The sequence below is a fragment of the Neoarius graeffei genome, chromosome 3 (genome assembly GCF_027579695.1).
Source record: "Neoarius graeffei isolate fNeoGra1 chromosome 3, fNeoGra1.pri, whole genome shotgun sequence".
In the NCBI taxonomy this organism is placed as follows: domain Eukaryota; kingdom Metazoa; phylum Chordata; class Actinopteri; order Siluriformes; family Ariidae; genus Neoarius; species Neoarius graeffei.
This window is the reverse complement of record NC_083571.1, coordinates 6,636,770-6,650,108: the sequence shown is the minus strand read 5'-3', so window position 1 is coordinate 6,650,108 and position 13,339 is coordinate 6,636,770. Positions and strand designations below refer to the sequence as shown.

General features: G+C 42.4%; 1 protein-coding gene across 5 annotated transcripts in view; it reads left to right on the top strand.

Moving 5' to 3' along the window:
- The window catches only part of ino80 (INO80 complex ATPase subunit), a 119,185-nt gene that overhangs the window by 27,125 nt on the left and 78,721 nt on the right, over positions 1-13,339 (top strand). For all 5 annotated transcript variants that reach the window (XM_060916313.1, XM_060916311.1, XM_060916312.1 and 2 more), the window contains exons 23-25: positions 332-422; positions 845-1,049; positions 6,389-6,529. In XM_060916313.1, coding sequence (XP_060772296.1) covers positions 332-422; positions 845-1,049; positions 6,389-6,529 — 437 coding nt within the window. The remainder of the gene's footprint in view (positions 1-331; positions 423-844; positions 1,050-6,388; positions 6,530-13,339) is intronic.

Genomic DNA, 13,339 nt, shown 5'->3' with positions numbered 1-13,339 from the left:
TCTCCCTGTCTCTCCTCTCAACTCTCTCCTCTCAACTCTCTTTCCTCCTCTCTCTCAAACACTCACACACTCTTGAACACACACTTTCCTCCTCTCTCTCGAACACAAACTCTCTCTCTCTCTCGAACACACACACTTTCCTCCTCTCTCTCTCTCTCTCACTCTCAAACACACACACTCTCGAACACACACACTTTCCTCTCTCTCTCTCTCACACACACTCTCTCGAACACACACACACTTTCTTTCTCTCTCTCTCTCTCTCAACACACACACACACTCCTGATCATTATGAAACGTGCACACACACTCCATCTCTGCTGTTCTGTAGGTGATGAAGGCAGCTGCTTCTCATTTCTGCGCTTCATTGACGTCTCTCCAGCCGAGATGTCCAACGCCATGCTGCAGGGAACGCTGGCCAGGTCTGACTCACGCTCTAAAATGGATCGGTACAATATACCCATAAACGACTGCGCGTGCACACACACACACACACACACACAGGATCCGTTTAACCTTCTGCAGTCCTTACACCACCTTTAACCCAACCCCACAGAGCCCCACGCAGCGTGTGAGACAGTATAACGGTGTACCTGTGCTACCTGTGTACTGATACCATCTACAGATCAGAAAAGACGACTGGGTGGAGCTTGAAATGTTCAATATGCAAATGAGCTGTTTACATATGCAAATGTTATGTAAATGTACCTCCATTAGTTGTAACGGCACTTACGCACTTCGTGATGACTGAAAACGATAAGAAAAACAGTCGTAATGAGGGTTGATGTTCTTCCTGCTGCGCTCATCCTAAACACACTTCCTGTTCTCCTCTTCCTGTGTTCAGATGGCTCGCACTTTACCTCTCCTTTAAAGCTGCGCACCGGCTCCGTCACCGGCGGCTGTGGAGCTCAGACGGGGAGGGGGAAGGGGGGAGGAAGGCTGGGAGCAGTGTGAGCTCTGGATCGTGTTCTCTCTCCAACAGAGATCTCATCCTGTGGCCCGACAGAACCACCTCCTTCCCCAACACGCACAACAGCACCGTCCTACAGGTGAGTCCCGGGGAGGGGGAGAGAGGGGGGAGGGAGGGAAGGAGTGGAGTGGAGTGTTCTCCCTGTGTAGTGAGTTTGTACACTGAAGGGAAATCTAAACTCAAACTCCATATCAGCAACACCACATTACTGCAAATGAAGGAGGGAAGGAAGGAATCAAATGAAGGAGGGAAGGAAGGAAGGCGGGAAGGAATCAGATAAAGGCGGGAAGGAATCAAATGAAGGAGGGAAGGAAGGAATCAAATGAAGGAGGGAAGGAAGGAATCAAATGAAGGAGGGAAGGAAGGAAGGCGGGAAGGAATCAGATAAAGGCGGGAAGGAATCAAATGGAGGGAAGGAAGGAATCAAATGAAGGAAGGCGGGAAGGAATCAAATGAAGGAAGGAAGGCGGGAAGGAATCAAATGAAGGAAGGAAGGCGGGAAGGAATCAAATGAAGGAGGGAAGGAAGGAATCAAATGAAGGAAGGAAGGCGGGAAGGAATCAAATGAAGGAAGGAAGGCGGGAAGGAATCAAATGAAGGAAGGAAGGCGGGAAGGAATCAAATGAAGGAGGGAAGGAAGGAATCAAATGAAGGAGGGAAGGAAGGAATCAAATGAAGGAGGGAAGGAAGGAATCAAATAAAGGAAGGAAGGAATCAAATGAAGGAGGGAATCAAATAAAGGAGAGAAGGAGGGAAGGAATCAAATAAAGGAGGGAAGGAATCAAATGAAGGAGGGAAGGAAGGAATCAAATAAAGGAAGGAAGGAATCAAATGAAGGAGGGAATCAAATAAAGGAGAGAAGGAGGGAAGGAATCAAATAAAGGAGGGAAGGAATCAAATGAAGGAGGGAAGGAAGGAAGGAATCAAATGAAGGAGGGAAGGAAGGAATCAAATAAAGGAGGGAATCAAATAAAGGAGAGAAGAAAGGAGGGAATCAAATGAAGGAGGGAAGGAAGGAATCAAATGAAGGAGGGAAGGAATCCAATGAAGGAGGGAAGGAATCGAATAAAGGAGGGAATCAAATAAAGGAGAGAAGGAAGGAATCAAATGAAGGAAGGAAGGAATCAAATGAAGGAGGGAAGGAATTGAATAAAGGAGGGAAGGAAGGAATCAAATAAGGGAGGGAATCAAATAAAGGAGGGAAGGAAGGAATCAAATTAAGGAGGGAAGGAATCAAATAAGGGAGGGGAGGAAGGAATCAAATGAAGGAGGGAAGGAAGGAATCAAATAAGGGAGGGAAGGGGAATTAAGAAATATATATATATATATATATATATATATATATTTATTTTTTTTTTTTTTTTTTTTTTTCAAAAGTTAAGAAATAAAGAAAAGAAAGTGAGCAAGAGCAACGAAAGAAAGAATAAAATAAAGTAACTCAAATAAGTGAGAAAGAACAAATACAAAATAATATAATTCAGAAAATGAGGAAAAAATAGTCGAGAAAGAATAAACTCAAAGGAAAACTATCCAAAAATAAAAGAGAGCACAAAAGAAAGAAAGAACACACCCGTAAGAAAGAAAAAAGGCATACAAGTAAAAGAGAAGGATTGAAGGACAGAAAGGATGATTGAAAGAAGGGAAAACCACACCACTGAGAAAGAAAAGAAAAATAAGCTGAGAAGAAAGAAAATGAAAGAACATTAAGTGAGAAGAGAAAAAACAAACAAAAAGGGAGGGAGAGAGAGAGAGAGAGAGAGAGATGGATCAAAAGAAAGACGGCACAAATAACTAAGAAAAAGTAAGAAGATAAGTGAGAAAAAACAAACAAATGTGAGAGCAGACTGAAAGTTTCTCGTCAGTCATTTACACACACACACACACACACACACACACGGTCATTAGAGACGGGACGGTTTTACTTTCATTACTCTGGTAGAAATGGCAGTAAGAGATGGAAAGGGTTGTTGTAAATGACACTGTCTCCATGGTCCCCAGTGTGCTGTCTCTGTGTAGTGGACGAGGTGTGTGTGTGTGTGTGTGTGTGTGTGTTGATCTGGTGGAGAGCTGAAGGCAGTAGAAGCTCTGCTCCTCAGGTGCTGACAGAAGATGTAATCCTACTCTGGACGCCTGGTGTCTCCCAGCTCCACTGGAGCACGGAGGAGAACCTGACCCCTCCAGCGCTGTCCTGTACACGCTGGGAGACGGTGCATCCTGATCCCCGGCGTCTGGCTTCGCTCCCGCTGTAAGAGGAAGCAGCTGGGGACACTCTTAACTTTCCAAACCCCTCCCTAGGTCGTGTTCTACAATGCGAGTCTCATTTTTATTCGATTATCGTGACTGTGCTGTGGCGTGGTGGAGCTTCGTTTTGTTTTCTGCTGAACGTTGATTGCTATGAGACTGCTGGAGATTGAGTTTTGGACTCGTTTTGAGCCTAAATTAAAGGATCAGCTCCAATTCAATTAGATTGCTTCCAGTTAAAGGTGGGGTCAGTCATTTTTTAAGTCAAACATTTTGGTAATATTTGGTGTCGGTCCATTTGTTCTGTCTGACAGCAGAATGTTTTGTGGACCGAAAAATGTGTAAATCAAAGCTTTAAATGAAAAAATTAGCAAGATACATTGTTTGTAGCTGGGAGAGGAGCTTATTTCTGGGCCAGAAATTATAAACAGAATCCTTACTTGATTGAAAGTATGAAGATACACTGGTTCTAGTTGGGAGTGGAGCCTATTTTTGGGACGGAGAAATGTACTTAAAAGCTTTAAATAAAGAAATTAGTAACATGTGGTGCTGGACATGGGGGGTAGGGGGTGGAGCCTATTTCATGGCCAGGAAATGTAAACGGGTTTAATTGCAGAAACGAGCATGGACCATTTGTTCTTATTGAGGAGTTAAAATTTTAAATGGGTGCCTTGTAAATTTTAGCACCTCCTGCTGCTTGAAGGAAAAGATGCAGAGCCGAGCAGCCTCATTCCACCTGGGGGCGGAGCTAATTTCAGGGCCAGAAAAATGCAACCAGGAGAATGAAATTAAGATTATTTCTCAGAAGATGTGTTTTGAAATTCTATGAATTTTTTTTTTTTTTTTTACAGAGCTGGAAACGTTTTGAAAGGATGGAAAGAAAACATAAGAAATTAGTAAAACGAATGTGTGAGAAATAAAAAGAACGAAAACAAACACAAGAAAGAAATAGACAAAAGAGATAAGTGAAAGAAATACAAACGATGAAGAAAGAAGGAATGCTACAAAGAAAAAAGAAAAGTGAAAGAGAGAAGGAGAAAATTGAGAAAGAAAGCATATAAGTGATAGCCTAGTAAACTAGACCCAACTGCCTAGCGGCCAAAAATATTTTCGCCTAGCGAGTGAGTCTAGCCTCGCACCGTATAAACAAAAACACCCCGGGCATCAAATCGTGCCCGCCAATCACAACGCAAGGTTTTTGTTTGGATTCTTTGGGCGGGCTTTTGCAGGAGTGACGACAAAGCTGCGCGACGCTGGAGAAAGCGCAACAGGAAAGATGGCTACCGCTAGTGAACAGCGCGCGTTTGACTCCGCTTTGGAATCAGTTTTAGAAGAATTAGACTTGGAGTTTTGGTTGAAACATGAGCAGGAAGAGGCTCTCCGCTCATTCCTTTTCAAGAAGGACGTTTTCGCTGTTTTGCCGACCGGCTATGGCAAAAGTCTGATCTACCAGCTGGCTCCGCTCGTAGCCAAAAGGATGGGGCTAGTTTGTGCAGGACGAAGAATTAATAAACAGCTTTGAAACATTACTTTTTGATTTGTTTCTTATTTTCCCGTTATTTTAAATTTAAGGGAAATTATTTCACCAAACACCACTAAATAAAAACTCTCAAAAACAGTTTAAGCAAACCCTTGAAAAACACTTGGGGGGGAAAAAAATGTGTATGTGGTACAGACTCCAAACTTGTGGTCATTATCTCCAAACTTCTTAATATCTAGAACCTGTTTATTAATTAATACGCATTTTGAAAAATTATTTATTTCAAGGCCTCCCCCACTGCTTTCTGTCGCTCTGACTACGTCACAGTCACTGTTGCGCTGATTGGTCAGAGCGTTGGCCTATACGCACAGAGACAGTTTGAAAGACAGCGGTTTGTTCCTCCTACCCGCTTCGGAAATGTCTACGGATCGAGGCCAGACTAAATATTCACATTTAGTCTGGCTTGCCAGGCCATATAAGTGAGGAAAAAGAACGAAAACAAGAATAAAAGAAAGGAAAAAAGAAAAGAGATGTGAAAGAAAAAACACAAACAAGACCAACAAAGAAATGAAGGAACAAAACAGAAAGAAGGAACGCAATAAAGAAAGGAAAATAGTCAAACAGAAAGAAAAAGCAAAGGAGTGAGAAATAAAAAGAACTAAAACAAGAACAAAAGAAAGAAGACGAGATGAAGAAAGAAAGAGCACAAATAAGAAGAAAAGTGAAACAAAGAAGGAAAAAATAATTGAGAAAGAAAAGTCAGTCTAGTTAGAAAAAAGAGAAAGAAAACAAATGCGACAAAGAGCACAAGTAAGAAATATGTTTTAAAGAAAAAGGATGAGTAGATAGATAAATAATGATTACTGTATAAGTCCAGAAATATGTTGAAATGTTACACACTGCCTCTTTAATATTGTTGTGAATCTCTTGAGCTTTACGTAATTCAGCTCTATTAAAATAAATCTCTCAGCTTTACATGACAGATTGTTGTTTAAACGTAGCGCCGCTAATTTTCTTCACTGCTGGTCCAGAAACGCTCCGTCTGCGTCCCGGTTCGAGTCCGAGGCGTGTTCGGAGCCAAACCTTTGTGCACCATGATCAGTTTGTTTAGCTAAACCTCAAAGCGTTTTAAATTAATTCTCTGGTCGTGCAGCCACATGGAGACTTTCTAACACTCTGAAGAAGTGTGAATGTTCACGATCCGGGCGCCTGGGCCTCGTCGACGCCTTTTCGTTTTTTCCAACCGCTCTCGTTGCGGTAAGGCTTTCCAGACGCATCTTCCCTCCCTGCTTGTGGGTTGGGAACGCAGCCCAGACTGCGGCTCTCCAAACACCCATCCCTCCTTCCCTCACACCTCCTCCTTCAGTCTCGTTTACGGCCCTCGCGTTTCTGTCTGCTTCATACGAGTCGCTGGAAACCTTCGCTCCAGCTCTGTCTGGTGGTCTGTTCGTGTGTTCCTGCGTCTCTGAGGTTGAAATATCCTTCTGAAAATACGGTTTTGGGATTGAAACGTGTCCCGACGAGGCCGCAGTGAGGACGAGGAACACTAGGGAGTGCTGTATAGCCGCGTCTGATCTCAGTTCTGACAATCAGATCATCAAATCACACTTGGAGGAAAGGGTTGTGAAATCATACAAATAATAAAAAGATGAACTCATGACGGGTTTTTTTTTCTGCTTTGTTTTGTTTTGCCGCAGGATCTGGTTTTCACTTCTTTGCGTCCGTGGATCTTCTCACACACAGATGTCGTGATACACAGCAGACGCTCCAACACCTCCACCCTCAGACGCTGCCAACCCACCCAGTCACCCAAGTTCCTCCTCACTGCTACACCCAGGGTAAACACACACACACACACACACACACGGGCACGCCTTTCAGCATCGCCGTCAATCACAAACAGTTTAATTCTGTATAATTATTGCCACAGACAAAACTCAAGGATTAGAAAAACAATAAATTATGGGCAAATATTAAAGAAGTGACTTTTGAACAGAATATTAGTATTTAAGGTACTGTATTTAAGCTTAAAAATAATAATAAAATAAAAGACTGCCAGTATGTCATGTACCGAATTAAACTTCTTTTTCATCTTTCATTTCCAATTAAATCCTGATTCCTACATTTCCAATTAAAGGTGCGATAAGGAACTTTTGTCTCGTGTAATTCTGTCTTCATTCGCAAAATAAATCGTTTCTCGTGAAAGGTGGAATGTATTTCCGAAGCACAAAAACGTAACCAGAAGCCTTAAATAAATAAACAGCTCCAGATCAATTGCTTTTGACTGCCAGAGACTATTTCCAGGCCAGAAACTGTAAGCTTTAAATAAAGAGACTGGCAGGATCTTTGGTTGGAGCTGGAGGCGGAGACCTGTATTTCGACCAGAAATTATAATTATAATTATAATTCAAAGCCTTAAGTGAAGCAATTACTGAGATCCATCAGTTCTGCCTGAGGATAAATCTATTTTAGGGGCTGGAAAATGTGAATACTGACTTTAAATAAATTAAAATGGTGAGATGCATTGGGTCTAGCTGGGGGAGGAGCCTATTTCTGCACCAGAAATCAGACAGGGAGGCTTTTTATTTGGAAAATAGAAAGATCCATTGGTTCTAAGTGGGGCGGAGACTACTTCTGGGCCAGAAAATGCTTCACGTAAACAACTATCTGCTGTTTTTGAGCGAGGGGTGGAGCATATCTCCGAGCCAGAAATTGTAAACAGAAGCCATTAATGAAGAAACTAGCAAGATCCATTGGTTCTAGCTAGGGGAGGAGCCTATTTCTGGGACAGAACATGCTTTATATAAACAGCTATCTGTTGTTTTTGGGCTGGGGGTGGAGCATATTTCTGAGCCAGAAATTGTAAACAGAAGCCATTAATGAAGAAACTAGCAAGATCCATCGGTTCTAGCTAGGGGCGGAGCTTATTTCTGGGTCAGAAAATGCTTGAAATAAACAACTATCAGCTGTTTTTGGGCTCGGTGGTATATATTTCTGAGCCAGAAATTGTAAACAGGAGCCATTAATGAAGAAACTAGCAAGATCCATTGGTTCTAGCTAGGGGCGGAGCTTATTTCTGGGTCAGAAAATGCTTCACATAAACAACTACTATCAGCTGTTTTTGGGTGAGGGGTGGAGCATATTTCCAAGCAAGAAATTGGAAACAGGAGCCATTAATGAAGAAACTAGCAAGATCCATCGGTTCTAGCTTGGGGCGGAGCTTATTTCTGGGCCAGAAAATGCTTTATATAAACAACTATCTGTTGTTTTTGGGCTGGGGGTGGAGCATATTTCCAAGCAAGAAATTGTAAACAGGAGCCATTAATGAAGAAACTAGCAAGATCCATTGGTTCTAGCTAGGGGTGGAGCTTATTTCTGGGCCAGAAAATGCTTTATATAAACAACTATCTGTTGTTTTTGGGCTGGGGGGGAGCATATTTCCAAGTAAGAAATTGTAAACAGGAGCCATTAATGAAGAAATTAGCAAGATCCATTGGTTCTAGCTTGGGGCGGAGCTTATTTCTGGGCCAGAAAATGCTTTATATAAACAATTATCTGTTGTTTTTGGGCTGGGGGTGGAGCATATTTCCAAACAAGAAATTGTAAACAGGAGCCATGAATGAAGAAGCTAGCAAGATCCATTGGTTCTAGCTAGGGGTGGAGCTTATTTCTGGGTCAGAAATTGTAACCAAAGGCTTTAAAAAAAAAAGCAATTACTAAGAAGCATCAGTTCTAGCTGGAGGTGGAGCCTAATTTGGAGGCTGAAAACAGGATCCATATAAAAAACAGAATCCATAATTAGATCTTTTTTTTTCTCTCGCTGAACATGGAGCGTATGATCAGACCCGAAAATACAAATACTGTAGAATCCTGAAATGAGTGAATTAACCAGACAGATTGGTTTGTATCTGAGAGTCTGGCTTATTTCTGGGCGAGAAAATTTTAAATAGCCGCTCTAAATAAAGAAACGAGCAATCTTTGTGTGTTCTGAATGGAGGCGGGGCAGGACGAAACGTGTGAGGTGAGAATACGAGCAGTATCCGTTGGTCGTGTTTGGGGGTGGAGTTTATTCCTCGGCCAGAAAAAAATGCAAATAGACACCTCAAATGAAGAAACGAGCAAAATCCATTGGTTCATGGAGGTGGAGCTTGTTTACGGGCCAGAAAATGTCAAACAAAGCTTGATATGTAGAAGATGGTGAGATCCTTTGCACAGCAATATTAAAGATCAGTTGTTATATAGTGTTTTTTTAGTAATGCAATTATTCCAGGTCTGGACAACTCGTCTGAATGTTACAGACCGCCCCTTTAAAGACATGACACAGTTCTTGGGAATATCGGAGCACTCGCATGCAATGACTTTTTCTTTTTAACAGCAGCATGAAGTGGAGCTCGTGTTATGTTCTATAACCGTCAGTCGGTTCAGCGAGTTCAAACAAATCATTCTTTTGCTGAAACCTTTCTTTGCTCCGTGCGGCTGTACAAACTGAATCCAGCAGCACGGATTCTGAAGCGCACGTATGGCCGGCCCCCTGACAGCGATCTCCTGCGGTACCACAAACAAACAGGCCATCTAAAATAAAACCTCAAGCGCAGCAGCATCCCCTGACTTCAGGCCTGTGTTTATTTATCCTCCCCGAGCTACTGACAGATCTGCGGCTCGGCCGAGCTCGACCTCGCCGTGACACGACCAAACGGCGCAAAGCCACCAGCGAGAAGCTGAGAGAGCTACCGCTCCAAACCCAGCGCCGAATCGGAGCAGCTGAACAAAGCAGAGTCCTAATCCAGCATTAAAACGAGATTACATCGCAGTAATTGCGTTTACGCACTCGGAATAGTCGCAAGCTTTTTATCTCGATTCTTACGAGCTGATTTAATGGATTAGCGTGCATGCATTAGCATTAACCTCCTAGGGCCTAGCGGTCACATAAGTGGACAGAACTTTTTAGAAATTCAGAACAAGAATCCACATATGTGGACATTTTCTCAAAAAGTACATCTTATCAAAGATGATGCTTAGTTTTTATTCTAATCAGGTTCTAATAAGCCCAAATAGCAAAAAGAAATAAAAAAATGCATGTAAAAAAACAGCTTGGGTCTTATGAGGTTAAAGGAAGACGTCATCATCTGTTCAACCTTATCTCCATCTCCAGTGTCTGATGGGAATTCCAGTTCCTTTCCCTGCGATGAGAAAAGATCGGAAAGCCAGTTCATTCCAAAACTCCCTTAAAATGGAAGCAGTTGAATTCAGCGAGTGAACACAGTGTTTATCGTTAAGTTTTTTTTTTAACAGGGTCTAAAGGTTTGAGAAGCAGCTTTGGGACCAAAAGGTTGCTGGTTCAAGTCCCTGGACCAGCAGGAATGGTTGACGTGCCCTTGAGCAAGGCATCTAACCCCCAACTGCCCCCCAGGCTGCTCTGGATAAAAGAGAAGAGCGTCTGCTTAATGCCGAGTATTTAATTCTTTGCGTACTTGGACACGACTAATAAAATAACCAGAGCGAATTGGAAAGTTGGATAAAACTCCGTAAGAACCGTTCTTGCTTCATCCTGACAATTTTATTTCTGCATAACCAAGTTTCCCATGCTACTGTTGTCGCTTGTGGGCGTGGCCTGTCCAATAAGACATGGTAATAGCCTAAACGTACAGCCAACAGCTTATCGTACGTTGTTTTTTTTTTCGCTTTACAATTGTACTAGCAGATACACTGTACTAGCTACGTAAAGTCACTAGAGACACCAACGATCCCTACGACGAATTTTCTTCGTAATGTCTCTGGGCGTGTTTAATGAGAGCTTGGATATGATCAGAATGTAATTTTTATTTTTATTATTATTATTTTTTTTGAACTCGTCAGAGCTAGGAAGTCAAGTCGCGAGCAGGGAACTGAAGAAACGTCGGATCGATCCGAGACGAACGTTTGGATCGGTCGCTTTACAGCATTTGCACGTCGCTTTACTAGATTAACATTAGATCGTTGCGTATCGCGAATGAGTTCAGCTGTGACGGTAGAACCGATTTTGTCGTAATCGAGTTTCCCGCGGCTGATGCTCCGCGCTACGGATGTCTATAGAGCGAGATTAGTTGATTTCTTTAACCTCTCTGCTGCAGGATGCATGCTTTTAAATTCCAGGCGCGAGTGCTGCGGCCCCGCCCATCCCTTCGTCTCCACTCTGTGTCCGTGGGACTTGGCACGGCGTTGGCACCAGCCCACAGGCGCCGGGGGCTTATGGGCACTGTGGGAAAGTGATAAGATAGATTAGCGCCCTTTTTTTTTTTTTTCCCCTCTCTCTCTTTCTCTTTATTCACAAGGGGCTCTTGACCTCATCGGCTTTTAAGGTCACGTCTGCGTGTACGCGCTCTCATTGGTCAGCCGTGCGCGCAGCAGCCCGAGGCCTCAGCCAAGCCCGAGCTGTTTTTCAGCAGTGATAAGAATGAAAGGAAGATAATATCATCCGCTTGTCAGCGAGCCATAAAACTCAGGCAGAGCTGAGAGAGAGAGAGATGTGGAGGAGAAAAGGAGTGGAGGAATGGACGGTGGTTGGGGGGGAGGGGGTGATTCACTACAGGAAATGGTCATCTGCTTAGTCAAAGACCTGTTAGCCCTGTTAGCACTACAGACCTCTGCTGGGCTTTCCTGTCCGAGCCGTGGGGTTCGGGTGAAACATCGGAAACGCTGCTCTCTCTCTCTCTCTCTCGCTCGCTCTCTCTCTCTTTCTCTGTGTGTGTGTGGGGGGGGGGGAGGGTGGGAAGTTCTACTCCCTATGGCATGCTGTTTGTTCATTCTTGCTTACTAATGAGAACATACAGCGTAAAGTGTCCTATACAGGTGACGACGTTGGTTTAATAGTTAATAATACGTGACCGAAGCCGAGTGTATGCCAAGACGTCTTTTACCATTAACGATGTCGAACAAAACAGACTGAAAATCCCGAGGCGGAGCGACAGCATCTTCATCCAATCTTCAATCCGATCAAATCATCTTCAGCGTAAAACTCAAAACGACGACCTCGTTTCATCGCGAGGTGAAATAAAATCTCTCCACGACGCGAGACGAGACGAGTACGGTATGTCGTTCCAGACGATGCGCTGCTACGTATGGGTTTTTCACAGCGTGGGATTCTGATGTAACGAAAATACAAATATACTTTACATACAGCTGGACAGAAACGCTCAAACAAAACACGCGGTTTTCCTTTCTGTTGGATTCAGCTCGCCTAACTGACGGAGCGAAGCTGATCCACTTTACTAACGTTATAAAGGATTTTGGATTTTCATCGGCGACTCCAGCTCGTTGTGGGTTGTTTTTGTTTGTTTGTTTGTTTTTAGATCTGTTATCTCCGTCGTCATCAGATGAATTTCTAACAATTTGTAAATGAGCCTCCACTTGTTGAGGTTTTGTTCACACACGAGTCTGATTTTCCGCGGAATCGTCTTGGTTCACGGCTCCCTGCGATTTTAAATCGTGTTTACGTTTCACTTTTCTGATCAGTTCAGACGAATCCAATTTAAATGAATCGTTTAAATTCTGACGGTTAATCAGTGTTTCAGAATAACGGCTTTCAGACGCCCCAAACCTCGCCGGGGAGCGCCACCGAAATTCCTGCTTCATTATTTCAGAGTCCATCTATCGTTCTTCCTGTCTTTCTTCCAGCCATTGTTTTCTTTCTTTCTTTCTTTCTTTCTTTCTTTCTTTCTTTCTTTCTTTCTTTCATACATTGTTCTTTCTTTCTTTTTTCCATCCATCTTCCTTCCTTTCTTTCATCTGTTGTTTGTTCATTCTTTTTCTTTCTTCCAGACATTTTTCTTTTGTTCTTTCTTTTGTTCTTCCTTCTTTCTTCCATCCATCATTTGTTTTCTTTCTTTCTTTCTTTCTTTCTTTCTTTCTTCCTTTCTTCCATCTTACTGGTCTTCCTTCCTTTCTTCCATCCATTTTCTTTCTTTCTTTCTTTCTTTCTTTCTTTCTTTCTTTCTTTCTTTCTTTCTTCCATCCATCATTTGTCCTTTCTTTCTTTCTTTCTTTCTTTCTTTCTTTCTTTCTTTCTTTCTTTCTTTCTTTCTTCCATCCTTCATTTCTTTTTCTTTCTTCCATCAACCGGTCTTCCTTCCTTCCTTTCTTCCTTACATTGTTTGTCTTTCTTCCATCCATCATTTGTTCGTTCATTCTTTCTTCCTTCCATCTACCGGTCTTTCTTTCTTTCTTTTTCTTTTATCCATCATTTGTCCTTCCTTCCTTTCTTCCATCAATCCATCCATCTTTCTTTCTTTCTTTCTTTCTTTCTTTCTTTCTTTCTTCCATCCTTCATTTCTTTTTCTTTCTTCCATCGACTGGTCTTCCTTCCTTTCTTCCTTACATTGTTTTTCTTTCTTCCATCCATCATTTGTTCGTTCATTCTTTCTTTCTTCCTTCCATCTACCGGTCTGTCTTTCTTTCTTTCTTTCTTTCTTTCTTTCTTTCTTTCTTTTATCCATCATTTGTCCTTCCTTCCTTTCTTCCATCCATTGTTCTTTCTTTCTTTCTTTCTTTCTTTCTTTCTTTCTTTCTTTCTTTCTTTCTTCCATCCTTCATTTCTTTTTCTTTCTTCCATCGACCGGTCTTCCTTCCTTTCTTCCTTACATTGTTTTTCTTTCTTCCATCCATCATTTGTT